Raw genomic sequence first — 23,429 nt, forward strand, 5'->3', positions numbered from 1 at the left:
CCTTTGGGCAGGGGGCTGGACTTGATGATCTCCCGAGGTCCCTTCCAGCCCTAATGTCTATGAAATCTATGAAACACTTTTGCTATGTAAGGGGTGGTGTTCTTAGGACAGGGAATAGGTATGTTGGAAAGAAAGCGGCAGAACAGGTTCCTGTAGTAACCATTTCTCTGGTGATGCAAGGTACCTGAAGAAGCTGAAAAATAGTGAGCTGCAGTCTGCTACTTGTCAGGCCAGCCCTCATTCTCCACTGTTTCTGAGTTCTGCAGGAGAATCAAGCCCAGGGAGTCTTAGTGCACTGCATTAAGGAATAGGTTTTTAATAGTTTTTCAGTGCTTATGGACATTGTTAATCATCTAAATACCTTAAAAAAGTTGACCTTAAGTGCATTCCTGTTCAGGTTCCATCAGAGACTTCAACTCAGCAGGATTCTGGAGTGCTTCTACATGCTGATTGTGTTGGGATGAGGGAGAGGGCAATTTATATGGTGATAAGTGAAATGTCTTTGACAGGACGAATTATCATCTTGGCAAAACTCCTAGGCATGTCATTGATCAGAAGGGAATATTAGCCACACAGCAGTTAATGTACTTAGCTCCCAAAGTGAACCAGGCACTTTCTCCAAAGAGAATGAGCATGAATTATGATTAGTCAGCCTTGGATACATAGGCAAATTGACAGGGTAGCAAGTCTGGTGCTAAGATAAGGAGCACAAGTGGAATGTGATTAATGGTGACAACATCAGTCACGGCTGTTCATAAGGTGAGGGACAGTAATGTGCCACTTAAATGGTGATGAATTAAAATGCCTGGCATTTGTAGGTAATTGTGAATAATGGAAATAGAGAAGGCCTGTCCTTCTGCTACTTGAACCCGTCACCACTGATGGATTGTTCTGAACCAAGTTTTTAGAGCTGGGTTTTATATTGCTTCTGATGGGACTTCCACCACTTCACTTGGGAGATGTATGCATTGGCAAACAAATCTGACCTATATGGACTTTTTCCTAATCTTTACACTCTAGCCAGGAAAATGTGATTGCTCTTTGGACTTTTCTTTATATTTTGAAAACATTCAACCAGTTTTATTTTTTTTCTTTGGAGAACTGGGGTGTCTCTAGAAACATTTTTTTTCTCCTATTCATTCTATTGTCGTTGCTTCTTTTGAGTCTGTGGTTTGACCCAGGACCTTTCTGGAAAACATGGCTTTATGTTCCATTCCAAAAAACAGTTGTGATGATCCATTTTTGGTCTGTGTTAATGAAATTTGACTTGTTCAGTGGTTCTGTGCTTTACAACTAATCTGTGTTTCTTGTTAATTTAATCTCTGAATATGTGCCTCGTGCTTCTGGAATACCACCCTAAACTGCTGTCTGTATTTTACTCACTGGGGTCATCATTTAAAGAATCCCATACTCATTCTTCTTTCCTCTGAGGATAGTTAATTGCTTTTATAAATGTCTTTGTGTTTTGTTATTTATAGGGTCACCGTGTGTTCCTTTTTAGCCAGGACAATCCTGGATTTCAGAGGCTGGTCCTGGCTTGGCCAACTGGCTGTTAGGACTTATAATGGGTGTCCCGGAAATGCAGGGCCTTCAGGCGCAATCTGGCCAGGAGTTGCGCGATGGGGGATGATGTCTCGGATTTCTGGTATTTCCATATAGTCAGCCTGGTTAACCATGTAGTTGGGCAAATTTTAATAGCTCTTGTGCTGTTGAAAGGGACGGTTTCAGTCCTGTATTTGAGACCAATTTAATATATTATCTCTAATTTTGTTCCTGGAATAACTGGCTTAGCAATAATTTGCCTCTTGGTGAATACATGTCTGCCAGACCTGTTAGGACCCACCATTCCTCATAACCTTGTTTGTCCTCAGAGCTTCACATGCTCAAACAGATTTCTCACTTCTGGAAGAAATCCAGGATTGCACAGGTCTGACTGCTATTCAGCAATGTTTTTTAGTTTGCAGTGTATAATGACTGCTTGGTTTCTGCCAAAATCAGGTTTCTTAAAACCCTGTTTGAAGTCTCTGGCTTCAAATATCCTTGTCTTGCCCTCAGTTAACAGGTAAAATTTCTGCTCTCAGGCCTTCCAGTGATTTGCCAGACTTGTATGTTGAATTTGTTGCATCTCTTTTTAAAGTAAGCTAGAACGGCCCTGAAATATATTCTTCTCTAACAAGTCTTGGATTGTTTTTTATCCTCTTCTACTCTTTTTTTTTTTTTTTTAAACTGTCTGTACTTTCCATGGGTGACCATGTACATTACTGATCTCAGATTACACTCGACCTATGTAGGTATACATGCAGCTCTAGTTTCTTTTTTCAAACAAGCTGTGTGGTGCAAAGGACTAGGAGTCTGACCGAGCCTGGGATATGAAGAAGTTTGCTTGAACTCCACATAGAGATGTTGCTTGCAGCTTAGGGTGCTTGGTCCTACTACTTCCCAGGGTTTTTGAGGGACCCTTTTTGAAGAAAGCAGGTGTTGATCTCTCTAGCAGCTCTTGGACTTCAGGACATTAGGGACTAAAAAAAAAAAGTCTCTTTTGTATTTTGTGTAACTGCTTCTGCCAAATGTAGGCCTTGCCACAATTCTGTAGTATTAATGACTCCAGACTGTTACTTCAAGATGTTTTACTTTGGATCACCTGGAAAGCACAGCTTAGGTTCACCTGGAAGGCACACCCTAGACTGGGTGTGTTGGCAGCCAGGAGCCGTTTTGTCAGTTTTTGGATATCTGTCCTTGCTCTTGTTGGTATTTGTGTAGAGTTCAAAGTATGTTTGTGGTGTATAAAGTCCTGCAGGGGTATTATCTGCCTTAAGAGATCCCCTCTGTTTATGAGAACTGAGATAAGGTTGGGTGCTTGATGAAGGATCCTTGGACTTGAATATGTGGTATAGGAGGAGCGTCATTGGATTAGTTTCACAAATGAGGGAACAGGTGGGGAGAAACAAGTGTGATTTGCCCCAAATCACACTGGATTAGCAGAACCAGCCAGAGAGGCCAGAAGTTAAGATCGTCCAGCATGTGCTCAATATTATTTGCTTATTTTTTAATTTAGTTTTAAAACATTAATGTAAAGTAATTGAAAAGAAATTTTTCAGTGTATTCAGCAGCTGCACTTGCTCCCTGTGCTCAGATGCCAGCCTTACTTCTGTGCCATATGTTTTCCAAAAGGAGAGCAGAATTTTGGAATCTTCCATTTCAGAAGTGCATCTGGTCATAATGCTGCTGCCCTAAATCTTCTTTCATCTTGTCACTAGATAGCAACTCTGTTGCAGACAAGCTGATCCATCCAGTGGAAAGCAGCAGTGTAAATGTAATCATCTTCTAACAAAACGTACTTAAGTGATGCTAAACAAGGTATTTGACATGCATGGTATCTGAAACATCACAGTGACAGCCCTGTGCTGCACTACTGGACTTCAGGGTGTGTCTGTAGCAACACTCATACTCAAGGTGGTTTCTTGTAGGGTAAAGCTGTAGGCCTGCTGCAAATGCTCCCTGTAGTATATGTTTATACCAGTGACTTGTGCTTCTACCTGAAAATCTTCGGGGAAGTAAACAGGATCTGACAGATGTATGGTCAGCTGCAGGACCAGTGGTGCTCCCTAGGTAGGCAGGTTTGCTCCAAGCATCAGCTGGTATTCCACAAAATGGCACACTAAGCAAAAGAAGCTAAGCATCACTTGGATTCAGAGGCTAAAAATACGCCAGCGTATGAAAAAGACCCTCCATGACCTGACCTCTTAGACAGGATTCATATAAAGGAAGCTACTTTATGTACACATACAGGCGCCATCCAGAAGCTGGAGTAAGGGGACAGTCAGTGGGAAACCTGTATTAGAATGCTCTCCAAGCCAAATGGAGGGTGATCAACACAGAAATTTGAGAGCTCAAAGCTTCCCACTAGAGGCTTTTCAGAAGGTCACCAGCTTTGGATCAAGCACCATCTAGGAAATCTGCTGTACCAGGTAAAAGTCTGTCTGACAAGTATGTGAGCTGTTCAGTGCTCTCCGCTGAGCCAAATTGGGTTGTCGGTTGCTGGGCAAGGTACTTGTATAAAAAGTTTTGCTTTTATAGAAAAGTTAGTGGAGAGGTTGACCAGGGAGATGCCCATTTTTGCTGTGCACAGAGAATGATGGACTCTTAGGTATTGTTGCAGGGTTGTAGGGATGATCTGTGCAGTACTGAATTCTCCAGAGCTCTAAGTGGCTCTGGAAGGTCCTGGAAACCACGTGTGCTGCTGTAGCAAGGCTTTTTGAAGACTCTCCACTCCAAGTACAGTTAGAGCAGGGGTAGCCAACCTGCAGTATGTGTGCTACAAATGACATGGGCCTCATTTCTGTGGCACCTGGCAGAACAGGCAGCACAGTGACAGATAGGGCAGGGAGCAGAAAGCAGAGCAGCAAATCAGGAAGGAGAAAGGGATTGTAATGGCACTGGAGGGTTTGGGGCTCATTTGTACCATGCCTGCCAAAAGGGTTGGTGGGTTAGGGTGTTGAACAAACTGTGAAAGAAATGTTCCATACTGGTTTAAATGAAGCTTCTTTAGGAGTTGTTGGCTTCTTGCAATGTTAGGGGGAATTGGTTGGGGGGGTTATTTCCCGCCCCCTCTTCTGTTCCTGACTCTGTATGGTATGACAGGCATTATTTTGCTACTTTAAAAATATAGCCACTTCAGTCCCCCAGTCTCTTACGTAGAAAACACTGCAGAAAAATGGTGCAGAAGCCATATAGTCCTTTCGGAACATACATTTCAACAGTTTAAACTTGAAATGTCACCTCACAAGGAGTGGCAGCTTGTATTTTTTTTATTTTATTTCATACCTACTGCTGTGTTGAAGAAGCTGAAAGGATACCAAACATCCACTACTGTGGACCCCTGTGACTATCCAGAGCTCTGCTCCATCCAGAGCCCTGCTCACCTCAGTGGTGTTACTCATAGACACAGATGTCTATACTAGCAGACCTTGATCTCACTTTGCCATCTTTTTTTTTTGATTTTTCACTATGGGTCAGATCCAAAACTCATTTAAGGTAGCAAAGATGCTCCCATTGCCTTCAGCGGACTTCAGATCAAGCTCATTAACTAACTTAAGAGCCAATGCATCTCCTTCTTGTGGCTGCAGAGTGAAGTGAAACTTAGTGAGGTCTTGTTCAATGCTTTTCCCAAGGCTGTGACTTTATTCATACTATCACACCGATAAAGAAGCCAACAAAATGGTTTAATCAGAAAAGCAAGAGAAGGAAGATTTTTGTTCAATAAAGACATAATCAAACTTCGTTTCAGTAATTTATTAGTCATTTTGAATGCTTGATAAAATTATTTGTTGAATGTTACCTCAAAGCCATCACCAGAGTGGAAAACATTGTCAGTACCTAGACTTTGATTTATTTACTTCCTTATACACACACACTTTCTGGAAATTAAGTAGGTAGCTATATCAAAGCTATTATCTGCTACAGAAAAATTGCCTCTAAAGAAATGAAAGATGTGTAAAGACACAATTGTTCTACCATGCAGCTTCAACTATATGAATAATTAAAAAAAAAAAAAAAAAAAAAGCATCTCCCTCAATCGAAAGCAGCTGCATTAGAATTCTAACCTCTGGGTTTTCATTAGATCTCCCTAGCACAGGGGCGGGCAATTATTTCAAGCAGAAGGCTGCTTACCCAGTTTTGGCAAGCTGTCAAGGGCCACATGGGTAGCTCCGCCCCTTAACAGGTGCCCTGCCCCTTGGTCACCATCTTGGGACCAGTGTCTCAGGGCCAACACCAGTGGGACTGAGAGCAGGGTGCAGCCTGGTATAGGGGTCTGTGGAGCTAGGCTGGGCTGTACCAGTGGGGGGAGCTGGCTCAGCTCCATAGAGCCCCTGCCAGTTGGGACCCTGTAGTCCTGCCACCTGGCGCTAAACCCAGGACACCAATGCAGACTCCATGCACCCGCTCACTCCCAGTGCCCCCCAGCCCTGCGGTACAGGCAAGGGGCAGTGCACAGCCCTGACCCCCTGCTCCCTGGCAGGGAACAAGCTGGTGTTGAGCATGGGGAAAAGCAGCCCCTCCCCCACCCCATGGCTGGTGCTCCCTGCTGCAGCCACTCCCAGCCTGCGTGGGGCCACTTGTGCCTGCTCAGGACGGTCTCAAGCAGGCTGTGAGCGGATGCAGCAGGGAGCGCCAGCCACAGGGCCGGGGAGGGGCCGCTTTTCCCCAGGTTCCTCCCCTGCCCTCCCCCCTTACCTGAGTTTCCGGTGGGGTGCAGCTACATGGTCCCTGTTGGGGCTTCCACCTGGGAGGGTGGGGGCCGGGCAGGTCCTGTTGTTGTGGGAACCCACTGGGCTTCCCCTGAGTCCTACTGCCCCTGGTTCCTGTCACTTTTGACAGGAACCAAAGACAGATAAATATTAATGTTCTAATTTTTTCTAGGGGCCCCACAGGCCAGACAGAATGGCCTCGTGTGCTGGATCTGTCCCACAGGCCATATTTTTGCCCACCCCTGCCCTAGCATAGCAGATCCTTGCATGGTTTTGTTTTAATTCAGCAATTAAGTTGTTGCGATGGCTGGAATTTTGAAAGAAAAGCAGGAACACCTTCTGCATCTGCCATTATAAAAACAAATTCTTTATCGTGCATCTTATGCCTTTCCTAGCTAGTCTTAGTAATGGTGAAGGACAGTGGTTTGAACTGTAAGAGTGACAGTCTTTGGAAAGGATTCGGATGACAAAAGCTAGTTACCTCCTGATTATTGCAGAAACTCAGCTACTAAATAGAAAATATCTCCAAATTGGGCCTCCAGAACCAGAGAATAATACTGAGGAGCTGTGAGATCTTGACCAAAAAGGAAAAAAGAAGTATAGCTCTTCTGCTTTCTTATACCTAAGACCACGCATGAAGTTTCAGGTTTCCCTTGCTTTATGCTGTACATGCGTTTCTGGAAAACGGTGCATAACTCAAGTTCACATAAAGGGAACATACTTTACAATGTAACAAATAGGGATACGTGCCAAGACCTCAACTATACTGACCCCCAGACCCATTTTTACGACTTTTACAAGACAATTTTGGTACTTGCCAACAACAGACAGTACAAACAAGCACAGGGCACTATCATAATGGGGATGGTAACTACAGAAACATGTGTTGCAGACAATAAGCTAAGAGCACAGATCCACACAGGAGACTATATTTTGGTGTGCATCACTCCCCCAATGCACCACACAAAGCAGGTGGCTGAGCTTCCACCACACCAATCGCATAAGAGTGAATTTACCTCGCATATAAGGAATTTTTGGTATAAAAAGGGTCATGACTTAAAAGCAAATTTGCACATACAGAACCCACATAAAGCGACAGAAACCTGTATTAGCAAAGACAGCAGGTTCCCCAGTGAACTCAAGGCTTGCCTTCATAAAATGGTTGTTGAATTACGGCCTAAATGAACAGGGTATCTCCATGAGATACAGGATTTAGGTAAGACAAGGTCTAGAAAGCATACCCAAAGGTACAGTTGGGCATGGAATTTAAGGAATGGAATGAGAGGTACAGCAGACGGTTCTAATATTTCAGCGCAACTGTTGCTGCCTTGTCACTCTAAATAGCAGCATCCACATTGCATCCAGACTTGTCATTTCAGCTCCATGGAACTCAGAGAGAATCCCAACATTTGTAATATTACATGTAACAGAAACACACTTGCTGTATTGTGCCATGAGTAATTTCAGACCATTTGGAGGGTAACAAGTCAAAGCCAATTTACTTTTTAAGTAAGAGAAACGGGCTTCCTTCACACTTCTATAAAATTAACACATACAGTAAGGGTGCTTTATATCAGAAATGGGATTATTGTAATTTTAACATTTCACATCAAGGTTTTGCTTTCCTTTCACATGACATTTAATGTAAATATCACCACTGGACTCTTTCTATGCAGCAGTTTTATATGCATAAGCTTTCCAGATACGAGCATGAAAATGACCATAAAATAACTTAAAATGTAGAGTTGATAAGGAATCAGCAATAGAAACTGCTGCTCTGAACCTTCCTATGTTGTATCCCATTTTTACTTGTTTTGTCTGTGCTCCACTGAACTCCAGTTGTTAATCTTCCTCATGTTTTCTTCACTTAGGCAAATGAGAGACAGGTGTTCACATCTGGAAAGTTAGTTCCAGCCATCATCATTGCACTTGAATAGTTTAAATTGCAGAAGGAATATTTTGAAACCAGCAAAGCAAGAAGACATTTTTTAAGGAAGGGGGTTTTTTGTTTGTTGTCTGTTGTACATTTCTTACTCTTGTAATTTTTCCTTCAAAACATCAGAAGAGTAAGTACAGAACATCTGTAAATAGTGCAGAAGAATAAGTATTTTTTAATATTACATCAGAGATAGCGTTTTAAAAAAAGAAGGGAAAAATCTTGTAACCCTATATGACATAGTAAAGCAACTAAACATTCACAAGATGTTTAAGCAATAACTGATCAAGCTAATTAGCAAGGATTTCCTTTTTTTGCTCAACCATGTTTGGCCCAGAATATGTCCTGTTGTTTATCTCTGATTATAATGGTGGACAGCTAGTTCTTAATGACAGTGGGACTGTTCCTTTTGTGGAGGGAAGCAAGTTTCCATGGAAAAGAGGCTCAGAGGTATTTCATCATTTTGTCAGTGCCAAAATACAGGCTCAAAGTCTAGACAGGTTTATTGGCTACTTTCAGTGGCTAAGAAATGGGAAGGATGGGCAGCAGTAGCTTCACTGCTTCCATTCATTACTAAGTTTTGCATACCCGGAGTATATTTTCATAAGGGGATTGCTTACCCTACATCCACTTTCACATGTCGTTTGAATAAGTAGAAATTGGAGGGGATATTAAATGCAGAAATTAAATGTTATGGGACAGCCATAACAGTGCCAAGTTACCTGCTGAAATATGTATAGCCCATGCTATCCTCACCTCGGGCCTTTGCAAGTAGATGAACAGGCCTGTATTTTTTATGTTGGTGCTCACCCAGCATTAACAGTGAAGATAGTAAATTATAGAGCACCTGAAAGTGGGAGGCTACTTTCCTGAAGTAACAGGAGCCCTGTCTTGTTGGAGGCCTGGGCTTCTAGAAGGGTCTACTCCCCAAGCTGCTTCTGCCAGTTTCTGCAGCTTCTGCACTGGCATCATTTTAATGATGACAGTAGGGTGTTTGCTTTCACAGTGATACCATCTCAGCTGTGCCCCATTGAGAGCTGATGCATGGATGTATCAAAACCCTTACCAGTGTCTGTTGGTGCCCACATCCATGTACTCTCATGTCTTGTTGTGGTTAGGCTAAAACTGATGATTTTATTTTAGATGGGCTCCAGAGCTGAGTCAAACATGTTACCTGTTTCCCTGTCCAGCTCCATACCAAGCCCACTAAATGAGAAGAAACTGTGGGGGAAGCAGTGCTTATCACAGAGCTTTTTACTAGAAGATCAATCCTCTAATGTATGTTAATTATTAACAAACGTCTTGACAAAAGCTTCGTCTGTGTATGTTAAGTCAGAGAAATCATTTTCAGCATACTTTGGATATGTATTTAACAGTTCCCCATTATGTAGGCCAGGGCTATCCAACTTTTCTCCACCCCAGCTATATCTTCTCCATAATTCTGCCATCCACCCACTTTTCCCGAGCCATGCAGGCCCTCCCCCAGCACACAGCTGTAAGAGATGACTACAGGGGTTCACCCAGGCTGTATGCTGGGCCCTTGCAAACCATATGCAAGCCGGGCATCATGAGTTAGCCAGCCCTGTTCTAGCCCCAAACTGTAAACTTCTAGATGTGTTGGTGGGTTGCACACCAGACTTCTGCTGCAGTCCATTTGCTAAGTACTGCACATAGTGCAAATCTGTAACCCAAAGTGGGGCCGGATCTCCGCCATAGACTGTTAATCCTTGAGCCAGTCATTTGTCTTGATGGGTGCAGCACTTTTTCCAGGAAGAAAGCAGCAGCTGACACACAATGCTTCAATTAAATGTATGACAACAAAATAAAAAGCATCATCATGAAGTCCAACAAATGTCACTGATAAGTTTCTAGTGTCAAGTACATCAATGTTTTTCCAAGAAAAAGGTGAGACAGATAAGGATCTGCAATCTGCCTTCAATTTTATATAGTGTAATATAAAAACCTGAGTCTGTCTGCCTGTAACGTTTTGTTTGCACTCTGGTTATCTGAAACAACCAATCGGAGTGCAAGCATTTGGACAGGAGCTGACTGCTACGCTGCCATGATGGTGGCAAGGGGTGAGGCCAGCAGAGCTGGCTTCACCACATGTAGCCTGAGGCAACAGTGGCGATGGACTGGGAAGGGATGAAGCCCTGGCTCTGGCCTGAAATGGCCAGGGAGAGAGGAGGGAGGGGACTGGCCCTGGCCCGAAACAGCCCTGGTCCAGGCCCGAAGTGGGGGAGGGGATGGATGCAGTCCTCTGTCTCTGCCCATCATTCTTGACAGGCATTTTGCTAGTGTTGGCGTGGATGGGTGGGGGTGTGTACGTGTGTGTAATAACCGGCTTTGTCATCTTTCTTTGTGGATTCCCAATCCTAAACATTTACTAGTAAAAGGGCCTTAGCACAGGGTGGTGGGTGGCAGCGCTCTGCCCTCACCCCTGCCCCTTTCCCTGTCATTTTTGACTGGCAATTCACTTGTGAGTGTGTGTGTGTGTGTGTGTGTGTGTGTGTGTGTGTGTGTGTGTAAAAAATACAGTTAATAATAAGTTAATTATATAATTTTTTTCTTAACTGCTTTCTGGATCGCTTGCAAATGATAAAATGTTCTGCTATTTTAGCTTCTTATATCTAAATTTTACATGTAAATTGAGCTTGGCAGTGAAGCAGCTGTGTGTGGGAGAGGATGAGATGGCAATGGAGATGCATGTATTTATTTTTTATTTATAAAATGCTTATCCCAAGCTCAGTGACTCACTCCTGTGTGGTGCTGAACACTCCTGAGAGATGTGGAGTTCCCTCCACTCCCATGTCATCTCACAGGATCAAAACCCTTGATGTTTTGTAAAATTGAAATCTGCAATATAAAATAGACTGAGCACAGTTAGTGATGGATGCATGCAGTAAGCATCATGATAGATTTCCATGTTTGCCTTTTATAAAACCCATTTGGAATATAGGGCAAGGTGTGTAGTCTCACTGGGAGCCAGTGCTTAGATGGACCCAGATTTACCACTGACTCATGTGTCCTTGGGCAAGCTACTCAATCTCTGTGATCCCCAGATTCTTTAACAGTAAAATTGAATAACATGTACTTTCTTCACAGAACATTTTTCTGCCTTATGGAGCTGCTTTAAATACAGATAATTATTGCTCTTTGTATAGATGCAAAATCTTTACTTTTGTACATTTTTTAAAAAGTTTTTCCTCTCCCCGGTCTCGCAAGTTAAGATTTTATAACAAAATGCAGTTTGTTTCTTTCCAAGTCTGCTTTTATTCATTACCTTTATGATGCTCTTTTAAGTTTCGTATCTTTTTTTTCCTTTTTCACTTTTTAGATATAATTATTTTGTGTAGTGACAAAAGGTTTGCTCCTTTCTAAGCAGACTGATTTAGTTTGAGCAGATGAGAAGCCATCAAGCATCAGACTGCAGGCAGATGTGTTCCTGAGCTATTAGAATAGGGTAGCAAAGAATTGCATCTGCAGGAAGTCTTCCTAATAATATTAATGTTTTGTATTCATGTAGCTCTTCTCATCTGAGGATCTCAAAGAACTGTGCAAAGGTGGAAATGCTTTACAAATGGCTTGATGCTGTCAAGGGGAAAGGGCAAATCGACCTCAAAGAGAAGGAAAGATGATAATAAAATTTCAGTGTAATTTCTCCCATTTCCCAGTTCCCAATGTGAAAAATATTAGCTTGGTGGAGACTGAAAACAGATGGTGAGCATTTGGAGCAGATAAGCATGTTATTCAAAATAAACATTCACTAAATCTGGGGAGGTGACAAGCCATATTTCATTTCACCCTATTTACATTAGCAGGTCAGGTTACGCTGATGCTACTTTTAGTTTGCATTAAAATTATCCTGAGAAGCAGGAAAGCTGCAGCATGTCCTTTTAATCATGGAATCAATTGGGTTGGAATGGCCATCTAGTGAGCCATCTTGTCTGTCCTTCTGCTGCAGGGCAGTATTGATTTAATTATCCTAAACCATTGCTAGTAGATTGTCAGCAGGGTTTGGTTTACCATGGAATAGCTCCAGAAGTGGTAATTCCATTCTGTCCCTTGTTCTCTTTTTCTGTTTTTGAACTGTTTCCCTCAATAGTAGTTATACTAACTCTTATTTGCTTTACTTTAAACCTGTTACCTCATTTGTTCTTTTAAACATGAGATACCACAAAGTAGCCGGAGTGGATATTTTAACTGCCTTAAACCTCCTGTACAGAATACTGTGACTCAATGTAGACTCCAGTTCAAAGCCCAGCAAGGTTATCCCAATCAGAATTCCATGCAGTTCATTTCTGAGGGGAGGGTGGCTCTTTAGGATGAGTGAAAATCCTGCCTACACTTTAAGGATGTCAGAGATCCCTGGGCACTTTGTGTAAGAGAAGGTCCCTGGTGTCCTAACAAAAGTGATCCTTTTTCTCATTGTTGTGATGTGCAGATCCTATCCTTTTACCCAGGAAGGCTGCATTTCAGTTGGTCTGTAACAACTGGTTTGTAGACTTCTTCAGAATTCTTTGCTCTTACAGGCAGTGCAAAAACAGAATGCTATTACGTTACAGAATGTAAAATCATATCATTTAGTGGCCACTTTCCCTGTTGCATAGGTTTCATTTTGAGACTGGCCACTCCAACTTTAATAATTAGAGAAAGAGGAAGGGAAGGAGAAACTTTACTGTAAATTCCACTGTTAGCAGCCTGCTGACAGTAGTTTACTTTGCATGAGATACTTTCCTGCTTTGTTCTTTTGAATATGCTTATTTTTTATGCAGAATAGAAAAAATCAATTGGTAAGTAAAATTGCTTGAATCTAGTGAACAACTTTGGGCAGATGCAGGCCAGGTTTATAATTAGGATGTACAGAATCCGCTCATATTGAACAATGTTCTTTAATCTGTTAACTTTTCCAACACTGAATCAGTATGACTGTTTCAAAAGAGGCTTGAGAAAATGATGTTCACAGTGAGAAATCCCTCCAAACTATAAACCCCAAATTAAAAATGTGCAGAGATATATCTATGCAAAAGAAGGAAAACGTTCATCTTGAGCTGATATACAATAGTACAAAAAATCCATTAACTATTATTTATATCCTACTAACTCTTCTTTTCTTCTCAACACCAGATACTCGTGTGCAAGCTAACTATTTTGGGACTGTTGTACAAGGGCAACATTTCTTCTTCCATTCCTCTTGCTCATTTAATGCCAATAGCTAATTTGGTTGCTGGGACCCTGCTTGTGTGCACTTTTTCCAAACCAGATAAAACCCTACAAGGAACAGTCCTGCCCTGACCAGTGGGACTTCCTACCCAACATTTCAACTCCATTCATCATGATTCAGCCTCCATCCCTCCCTCCTGTCCAACTTCCCCTGGTCAATACTGTATTAGTACTTTGTGAGAACCAGTGGCAGAAGCAGCCCATGCTCAGCTGGTGCTGCTTCACTTCCAGTTGGTTCTTCTCATGTCTTAACAACTTGCTCTTTCTCCCTGTAGTGTTGCCACTGCCTACTGACACTTCTATTATCTTTCTTTTGCCATACATCAGGACTGCGCAGTTCTTAGTTGTCAGGGCCTCCAGCATTTTATACTGTTAAGCATGGTGTCAGCATTAAACAGGTTCATTAACCACATTTTGTTAACAAATATAAATCTCTCTTCCTGATATCTTACTAGTCCTTTAAACTATAGAGACTTGGAAAGCAAAAAAAAGGGTTATTTTTTTTTAAGCAATCAAAGTCCCTCCAATATCCATGGTTAGATCCTGGCTGTGTCCTAGTGTTCTTCCTTTGATTATTGCACAGTACTTTTTTCCTCTTGCTTGGTTCCATTTTACCCCTTCATTGCCCAGGGCTTTTTAACAGAAACGTATAATCTATTTGACAAACCTCCTCCCCTAGTGACACAGCTGCTTTGCTTGTAGTTTCATCTTTTCAAACCTGCAAGTGTGCAAGAGCTTATTAAAACAGACTTCTTTATACAGTTTACAAAGTGAGGAGAAGGTAGGCAGCCTGAAGCTCACCATCATAGCAACACTCTCCTTTTACTAAACATACTTCTGAGAAGGCTTATTTAACAGAAACAAACATAATGAAAATATGCCTTAGCTGGATGTTTAGACAGTTGAGTTTGAAAAGTGTATGGAATTTGTAGATCCAGTGAGGACGCTTTGCTCCGGTTTTGCAGGTGCTCAAGTCCTTAGGAGTAGAACTTAGATTTATGACTAAAAAACAAAGGTTCCCAGGTAGTTACTTACAGAAGGTTCTGATGCATTGTTCATTTTTAAACGTATCCTTAAACACAGTGGATTATCCTCCCATTAAAGGATGAGGTGATCAGCGCTAAATTTTATCTCGTCCTTTTTAACCTTGTGCAGTAGGAGAGCAGCGGAAGAGAAAAAACAAAATATACAGGATATGACCCAGCTACCAGACAGCATATAATAACAACAATGGTTGAAGTGCTGTGTGGGGTGTAGTTTGGATAGGCAAAGTACAGAACAGCATCTTTGTGGTCCATAATATTTCAAATGGGTGTGGGCACAAAGTCTTGAATGCACTGGAATTTTCCATCCTGTCTATGGGACCAGAGAGCAGGTATGGGTTTCTTAAAGGGGATGCCCAGAATACGTGGTCTTCCTGTTTCCAGGGAATCCCATGTTTGGATGGATGGAAAAATCAGAAGCACTGCTGCATCTGAATTCTAAAACTATTAGGTGCTGCAGAATCTTGTCTTTGCACTTTGGTCTCTGTGCTTTTTCCCCATTGTTTTTGGGGAAATGAGCTATCTACTTGTGTCAAGCCAAGAATAAAACAGAATCTCAGTGGTCAAGATTCTCTTAAATGAAGTAAATCTTGTTTCCTGATAATATTACGGTTCAGGTCAGTTCAACATAGTTCTTCCCCCCCCATCTTGGCTGTAGTGCACAAATGTCCATTTCACTATTTCACTGTGTCTTGGTTAAATAGTTTAAATTTGTTGTCTCTGAGTGTAAAGTTAGCACGTGTCATCATAAAGTTTTGATGTGTGGCAGCTCAATGGCAAAAGCTGTGCTATAAACATGTTCAATCCGTGTCCCATAGGCATTGTTTGGGAAATAATACAGCTCTCGTAAATGTTTCTAAAAGAGATTTCATCATCGTCCGATGAAACCATTGCAGCCAACATTCCCGTTCAAGAAATGTTACAGAAGTTTGATGGGTATGTAGAGAAGCAGGGATTAGCAGTGACTTTTGATTGGGATTATGGAAGAAAGCCTGCTGCAGGCACCTCTGCCTTTTTTTTTCTTCAGAGTCTGCCCGCCCGAGCTGCTGGCGGGCTGAGCACCCCCTGAGCTGCAGGGGGCCCTGGTGTGCTTTTGGCTAGAGAAGGTGACGGGGATGGTGCATGGCACACTGGAAACCCAGGCGGGCTCAGAAAACAGTTGGATCTGGCAAGTGCTGCCTCTGAGCTGGGGTAGCCCCCAGCCCAGTAGCTACATGCCCAGGCAGCCCTGGGGGGCATCACTGCTGCAGAGGAAAGGACTATGGACCCCTGTAGCTCAGGGGCCGCTCAGCCTGCCAGCAGCTAGCACAGGCAGGCTCAGCCAGAAAAAAAAAGCAGCAAGGGGCCTGATTTTATTTTTTTAAATTTTTTTTTCCCCTGTGGAATAAATAAATAAATGCATGTTCTGAGCTGCCAGCAGACCCTGAGCTGCAGGGGGCCCTGGTGCAGTGGCAGTGCAGTGCCCTCCAAGGCTGTCTGGGTGGGCTGCTAGCGGACTGGGGGCTGCCCCAGCTCAGAGGTAGTGCCTAGCCCGATCCAACTGTTCCCCAAACCCAAGCTTGGGCAGCCCTCTTGGCCTACTAGCAACCCACCTGGGCAGCCCCAAGGGGCACTGCTGCTACAGAGGGAAGGACCAAGGGCTCCCGCAGCTCAGGGGCCATTTAGCCCCCTGGCAGTTCCCTTCCCACCCCCATCTCCCCCAGCCACAGGAGGCGGGGTGGGGGATCGGGCCTCTCTCCACTTCTGCCTTCATCCCACCTCAAAATGTAATTTTGAGACCAGATTTGCTCTTAATGGAATTTTGACAGTATATTTGTCATGTCCTGCAAATGGTTTGGAAACGGAACCAAAACTCAAAGAAATAATACAATGGTGCCCAGCCTCTGGTCCATGGGCCAAATGTGGCTTGCAGAATCTTGGAAAATCTGGCCCACAGGGCTCCCTGTGGATCAGGAAATTTGGCAGCAGGAGCAGTGGCCATTAATACAGCCACCCTCCCCATACCACCAAATTTCCCAAACCCCAAGTCCTGCGTGACTGGTCAGAGCCAGGCTATCCCCCCATCTCCCTCCCTCCCTGTGAGACCACGTTGGTGCCATGCTGTGCACCCCCCCCCCTTCCCTGCAGGGTCAAACCACACTCCTTTTTCTCTGCAGGGTGGATTGGGGTTGAGTTGCCCTCCCTTGCACTCTGCATGGCTGGCTGGTGCCCACCGTACCTTCCCTGGGCACTCCACTGGGACCACCAGCTGGATCTGGCCTGCAGACAAACTCTGCACTGTCCATCCAGTCTGCAGAGGGGGAGGGGATTGAGCACCACTGCTGTAATATGACACATAGTGAGAAATTTTATATCTCATTTAATACCCCGTACATGGCTACAGGAAAGGGTTTTATAAGAAAGGGGTGAAGAAAGTAAGGCAATGAGAGGATCTTCTGGAGTATGAGTTCAGGTGAGCTCTGGTGTTGGAGGTAAAAGTAGGAGAATGAAACCATTTGCCACCTGGTGGACATCCATGTGACATTATCATTGGTAAATACTGAGGTATATGGATACCTAGAGCAGGGCAGCCAATTTACAGCAAATAGTATTAGTTGAATTCAGTTTCTTTTCTGTGCATGTATAATTTTCAGTAATTAATCTTTTTCATTTATTCAGATATTCTGTGCAGACATATATCATCACCTTTATAGCTTGCAGACAGTTGGCAGCAAGTGTTGGACTGTTAGAATTAGAATTGTGTATTTCTGTTTCCTGGTTGGATGAGTGAAAAATCTTAGAATAAGGTCTTTGGTATGAACACTTGGTTACAAAATCAAAATTTGCTCTACATTATATTTAGTAATGTTAGCTTAATTTGCTCAGCTTTTTTCTAAACAATCGTGGTAGTCATCTTGTTTGCTTGATCATATGCAGAAAATGAACATGAGAGGACCCAGACATATGAAGTTTAAATTTGTTTAAAATTTTGAATGAACCCCTGTGAAGAAGTTTACTGGATATTATTCTGTCCATTTGGTAATTTTTCTGGACTCACCTCGGAGAATTAATAGGATATCACTATTAGGAAATGGGATTTGCATTAACTAAAACACAAGCCTGCTGTTATGCAAATAATTTAAGACCACAGATTCGGTTTTATTTTTAATTTTGAGCAATCCTAGCTGCTTTCAAGTGGCCAGGATTTCTTGGTGTTTTGAAAACGTTGATTTTCAATGTGCAACCACCTCTATTCACTCTTAACGTCTCTCTTGTCATTCAAATAGGAAAAATACTAGGAATGCAAAAACCATTTGTTACCTTACTGGCCCTGATGATTTTCCATAAGGAAAATAAACAAGCCAACTATTTCACGGCCCATTGAGGGGCGGGGATGAAGCAGGTGCTTGTGACTTAACAGAGTGGATTTCGGGCTGTGGTATTAGTGCCAAATGCTTTGTATGGAAGGCCTCTGCCAGATGATTTGTTCTGTTTTTATAAACTAGCATCTTTGCTGCCATAAGTTGCAAAACGTCAGGTTTTGCCATTAGAGTTGTTTACTGCCAGTTGATATGTGTAAAAGAAAAAAAATGACCTTGTTATGTAGTATTTGTGTGTGTTATGCAGCAGTAAAAGATTAAGATTTCCATATTAAGTCCCTTCCAGTAGCTTCCATCTCCAATGGGGGGAAGGATTTGAGCGTAGATTTGGGAAGCAGGAATTAGAGTTCTAATTCAGAGGCGGACACTGCCTCCCTTTAGACAGGTCTTAAACCCAAGTTATTTCTGCCAGCTTAAAAGGAACTTTCTGCCTACTGCTAAGCTTAACAAAGCACCTTTCCTGTTGCCCAATGCTTTGAAAACAAAGAAGAGCTGTACAAGTAATCTTGATGAGACTTTTCTAAATGACCAGTCCCAGAAGTCCAGCTGGATTTTTTTCCTGCTATTGCATCCTTACTGGTAGTAAAGATTGTGCAATCAGGAGTTTGTTGGCAGTTCTATCAAAGTCACCCTACAGCGTTGGTTTTCGACCTTTTTCAATTTACAGATCCCCTTGGAAATTTCAAATGGAGTTGTGGACCCCTCTGAATTGTAAGTGTGGGTAGTCGCATACTTTTGATTGATCAGAGTCATCTTTTGTAGACTCCTTAGACATAGTCTGCAGACCTCCAGAGGTCCATAGACCACAGGTTGAAAACCACTGCTCTACAGGGCTAATAGAAGTTAGAGGATTGTCCTTTGGCAGTGACGAATGAATGACAAGCATACATAGGCCGTTTTTTACCGTAGCACCTCCCTAAAGTAAGGGTTTTTTGAGGTTTCTTAAGCAGTAGATTATTTGTTACATGCAAACAAAGACTGCATTATCCTTGTGTGAAAAGTGAAATGGCCTTTTCTTGTTACTTACTTTGGAAGTTCGAAAATGCCTTTTATTTCGTTATCTCTTGGCCAGGCAGTGTTTGAAGGCAGTTAGTCAACTTCAGCAGTGAAGAAAGCATCCAGGAGCTAGGAATCTTTTTTTTTTTCAAACCACAAAGAATCAAAACTTTTTGGTCAACATTTCAAGGGACATTTTAGTCTCTTGCTTTTGAGCTGTGCTGAATTCCAGCCTATGCCAAGTACTGAAGGTTGAAACATGTTTAACTGCTAAGCTCTCCTCCAGGCTTTTGGCACCCTTGCTGAAAAAGCAGGTGGTCTGAAGTGATGGTTCCCTTTAGGTTCTCACACGCTGCACACAACACATAGACGTAAAAGACAACTGTCAGTTCCTTCCTTCCCTTGTTCCATTCCTTTGCACCATGCCCCCCATCAAGAAAAAAAGTCAGGACACAGATGGATGTGTTGGAAACCTGTCAACATTTTTACAAAGGGCATGCTAGAACATAGTCACAACTCATTAGTAAGCTAATCAAATGAGACCGGTATCAGTTTCAGGAGCAGAAAGTGGTCAGTATGTTTTTGAGGGGGAATAATTTAGATTGTGTCATCTCATGTTACTCATTTTGAGTTGCAAATGTATGAATGAACTACATGCTGGTGTCACCAGCAGATCAACAATAAGCATCCATGCTCTCTGGTAACATGCTGATGATTTTAGGAGTCCTTTGTGAAGCAGTCACGTGTGGGTCTAGTCTTTACTGCACAAAAACATGTTTTAAATCGATATGGTTTTCATAAAAATAATGTATGGATCATTTTTATCTTGATGTAACCTAAGGGTTCAGCAGTCTATGGCTTGAGGAGCAATTTTAATCTGGCCCACAAAGGCCAGAGATCAGTGGTGATTCAGCTGGAAGCTTCTGCAGTAGTGGGCGGAATTTGCACACAGGGTGGCTGGACAGCAGTGAGGTGCTAGTGTTTGGGTCAGAAGTGCAGGCCTGCCACAGAGCATGCAGCATTATTTCAGCCTGCTGCTTGTAAAGGTTGCCGACCCCTGATGTAGTCAGTTTTATGATCATCCTTGTAGTCTCCCCGCTTGGGGTTGACAAAGCCCAGAAACAAGAGCTTTAAAAAGGTCTCCTTTACTCATCTGTTAAAACCCAAGCTCTTTCTTTCCAGCAGCAGCTGATGGCATCAGAGGCACTACAGCAGTATATATGATGCCACCTGTCTCACACTGGGTGGGGTAATGCCCCAGAGCTAAACGTGTGACCTCGAGTTTTAACAAGGTTAGGCGCAAAAGTTACTTATTTTCAGCTGCTGTTTTTCTTTTTTACTGTGAGCCCTATTTCCCAAAGCAGCTCAGTGCCTTCAGAGCATGAAATTGATTGAGTTTCAGTGGGATGTGTGCTTCTGAAAATCCCACCCTGCACACATGTGCAGCGTGCAAGTGGCAGTCCCTTGGGGCTGCCAGGCAAAATTCTTTCCTTTTAAAAAGCCAACCAACTAGAAAACATGGCTGGTCAGATTGTATTGCATCAAATTCCAGTGTCCTCCATCCGAATAGAGCATCCTTTGAATGTCAAAGGCAATGCCTTCATTAAAACTTATTAATATGTTATGGTCTGTTTCTTATGATACAAGCAGGATGTAGCATCTGAGAACCTGCTGGTACAGTCCCATGCTGTTTGTCTCTTCTCACCCTCCACAGATTATATATGCTATGTTCAGTGGAATGTTTAGATTAGGAAGGGTTTTCTTTGAATTTCATGGAGCCTGAAAGCCTTTTTTTCTCTCCCAACAGTTGCTAACGAGAAGAGGTTGCCAGTGATGCCTGGATCCCCTGTGGAAGTGAAGATACAGTCAAGATCCTCTCCTCCCAGCATGCCACCTCTGCCACCTGTGAACCCAGGAGGCCCTCGGCCAGTGTCCTTCACCCCTACAGCATGTAAGAGCTTTGTGATTTTAGCAATCTGGTGTTGAGAAACTGCTTTTCCCTTAGGATTTTCAGTAGGACTCTTAATCTCAGCAAGATGAACACGTAGTTTGTGAAAGTCACTGCTTGTATTTCAGTTGTTTTCCGGAGCCTATGTCCAGTGTTGAGAGTTGGCAAGGCACTAGAGAGGCAGTGACTACGAGGGAAATTTCTATTGTGTGACTAGGTAGATCACCCACTCCTTCCCTCTGCCAGCGCAGAATTGTTCCCTGCAGCACATTGGCTTAAATGTGGAAGTGCTTTGTCCAAGTGAACTTGAAATTAGCAGAGAACTAGGGCTCGCTTGTCCACCCTGAATCTCCTCTTTCCATCTTTACTATTTATACTTTTCTCTCAAATGTAGAGTAATTTTCATGATCCTTCCCAGCCATAATTTCAGTCCTTTTGCATCCCTGTTCTGTTCAGTTGTTCTTCACTATCCTTCCAGTTTTTCTATCTTTTTTCCTACAGCAGTGCCTACTGTTTCAGATGCAATAGCACCAGCAAAATATAGACAATGCTTTCTCCTTGTTTACCTCATTTATGAAGCTTCAGAAAACTATGACTTTTTCCCTCATGTTGCAAACTCATATCAGTTTACCATTCACCATCTCTCCAAGGCCTTTTTTTGAGCACCATGACTTTCCAGTTCTCTTCCTTCCATTTAGTAGGTATGTTAAGAATTATGCTTCCCCAGATGCACTTGTGATTACACTCCTTTTCTGCCCATGCATCTCATCTCTCCAGGCAACTTTGTAAGATGTCACTGTTCTAACAGATGCCTACATCCCCCTCACAATTCAGTGTCATCTCTGAATTTCACAGATTAACATTTTAATCTTCATTTTGGAGCATTTAATGAAATATTCAGCAACTGTGGCTTTAAGATTAGGCCCAGGGCTAACCCTCCACACACTTCTCCCTGACCTCAATATGTTGATTTTTTTTTATGCCCGTATTGTGTAAGGGCTTTCAGTCCTACCAGTATACTTCAGACCAATATATATGAATGTCTTGAGAGAGGATGTGACACACAGTATCGAATGCTTTAGTAGGTTGCATCTTCAACATAGATTACCTTTGATTTTAAGAGAACTGTGCTGAAGTAGGTGTGGCAAAGTTTAATTCATTCAAAATCAGGGCCCCTTTGTGACTGATATTGTACAGGGTACAGATGGATGTAATTGTATTGATACTGAAGGATACTGATATGAACTATTACCCAGCAGTTGCTTGCATGATTTTGCAGCGATACAAGTATAGCAAAATTAACCCTGCTTCATGCAAGGTCAAAGTTAGGGTAATTTCACTATTTTATATTGCTGCAGGATCATACAAACACATGTTAGATCATAACAGCTGATGCATGCTCCTGGGGAGGCGCTCCCCCTCCTCTTTTAAAGGGGCTAAACAGTATGTTTGTCTGTACCCACAGGCAACACAGCACCCTGTCCTAAAATGCTTACAATCAAAACCGGATAGACAGTTGTGCAGAAAAACCTTCCATGATGGTAGACAGCAGGGCAGTGACAGGTAGGGAAAATAAACTTGGATCTCTTGACACTTAGTCTAGCAGCTAGTTGGTAGACCCTGCTGTTTCCCTTTTAAATCCTTTATGGCAGGTTTAACTTCTCCCATAGAATGCAGATCACCTAATCTGGTTTCTTTGATTGTGTTCAGAATATAGAATATTTCCTTTATAGAACACAAAGTACTTTATTTTTAAATGCTTAGGGCTTCCTTATGCATAATACTGACACAAAATCACAAGCCCGTTTTTCACTTTCATTTGCAGGTCACCTTTAAAACAGAAGCCCTGTATGTTGTCATTAATCCAATCCTCTCTCTTTTTATAAACAGATACCTTATCTCTAGAACTTCAGCCATCACCATCTCCTCCCCACACCCATAAAGCCCTTTCACCACTCTGGTTAGCCTGAACCAGCTCTGCTGTTTTCTGCCCTTTATCTTTCCTTTGAATCTGTAACAGACTCTGGTTATCTGTGCTCGTCTTCCCCATCTCCACTGCTGCTACAGGTGCATGGAGCTTTTATAACCTCAGATCTCTGAACAGCTTTTGAGCAGTTTAACTGCTCTGATCCCTCCCTTCCCATCCTTTGAAAAGGTTCCATTAATGTAGTCTTTTGAAAGATGTGAGGATTCTATGTTGTTATCACTAATCTGCCATTGTTTGTAAACTTTGAGTTGCACAAACCATTTTTACCTGCTGTTTTTCTCTTTACCGTTTGGTAAATGTTATTCAGTTCCCATGCAAATGAAGTGTTCACAAACATTTTTCTTGAATGGCTATCTCCATTTTAGTCATATTTTCCTGCCCAGTATCTACTCATCAGCATGCTAGGTGGTAGCACCACTCTGGGAATCATGTCTGCATGTCTCCTCCAAACAGCATCCTTTAAAAATACAGTAATTGAGTATTTTTATACTGCTTGGAGACTAAAACTTCATTAAGTATGTGGCCAGTGTTCTTTCTAACTGCAGTGCATATCTGTGTGCACAAGAAATCTGGGATTGAATAAAACTCTTTTTATTACCTGTTTCATAGTTTCTAGGGTCGGAAGGGACCTGAGTAGATCATCTAGTCCGACCCCCTGCCATGGCAGGAAAGAGTACTGGGGTCAAACG

General features: G+C 42.6%; 1 protein-coding gene across 3 annotated transcripts in view; it reads left to right on the plus strand.

Moving 5' to 3' along the window:
• CBFA2T2 (CBFA2/RUNX1 translocation partner 2) overlaps positions 1–23,429 on the plus strand; it is a 118,521-nt gene that overhangs the window by 67,344 nt on the left and 27,748 nt on the right. For all 3 annotated transcript variants that reach the window (XM_019539709.1, XM_019539710.1, XM_019539712.1), the window contains exon 2: positions 20,613–20,756. In XM_019539709.1, the coding sequence (XP_019395254.1) occupies positions 20,613–20,756 (144 nt within the window). The remainder of the gene's footprint in view (positions 1–20,612; positions 20,757–23,429) is intronic.

The sequence above is a fragment of the Crocodylus porosus genome, unplaced genomic scaffold (assembly GCF_001723895.1).
Source record: "Crocodylus porosus isolate Cpor-Errol unplaced genomic scaffold, CroPor_comp1, whole genome shotgun sequence".
Lineage (NCBI taxonomy): Eukaryota > Metazoa > Chordata > Crocodylia > Crocodylidae > Crocodylus > Crocodylus porosus.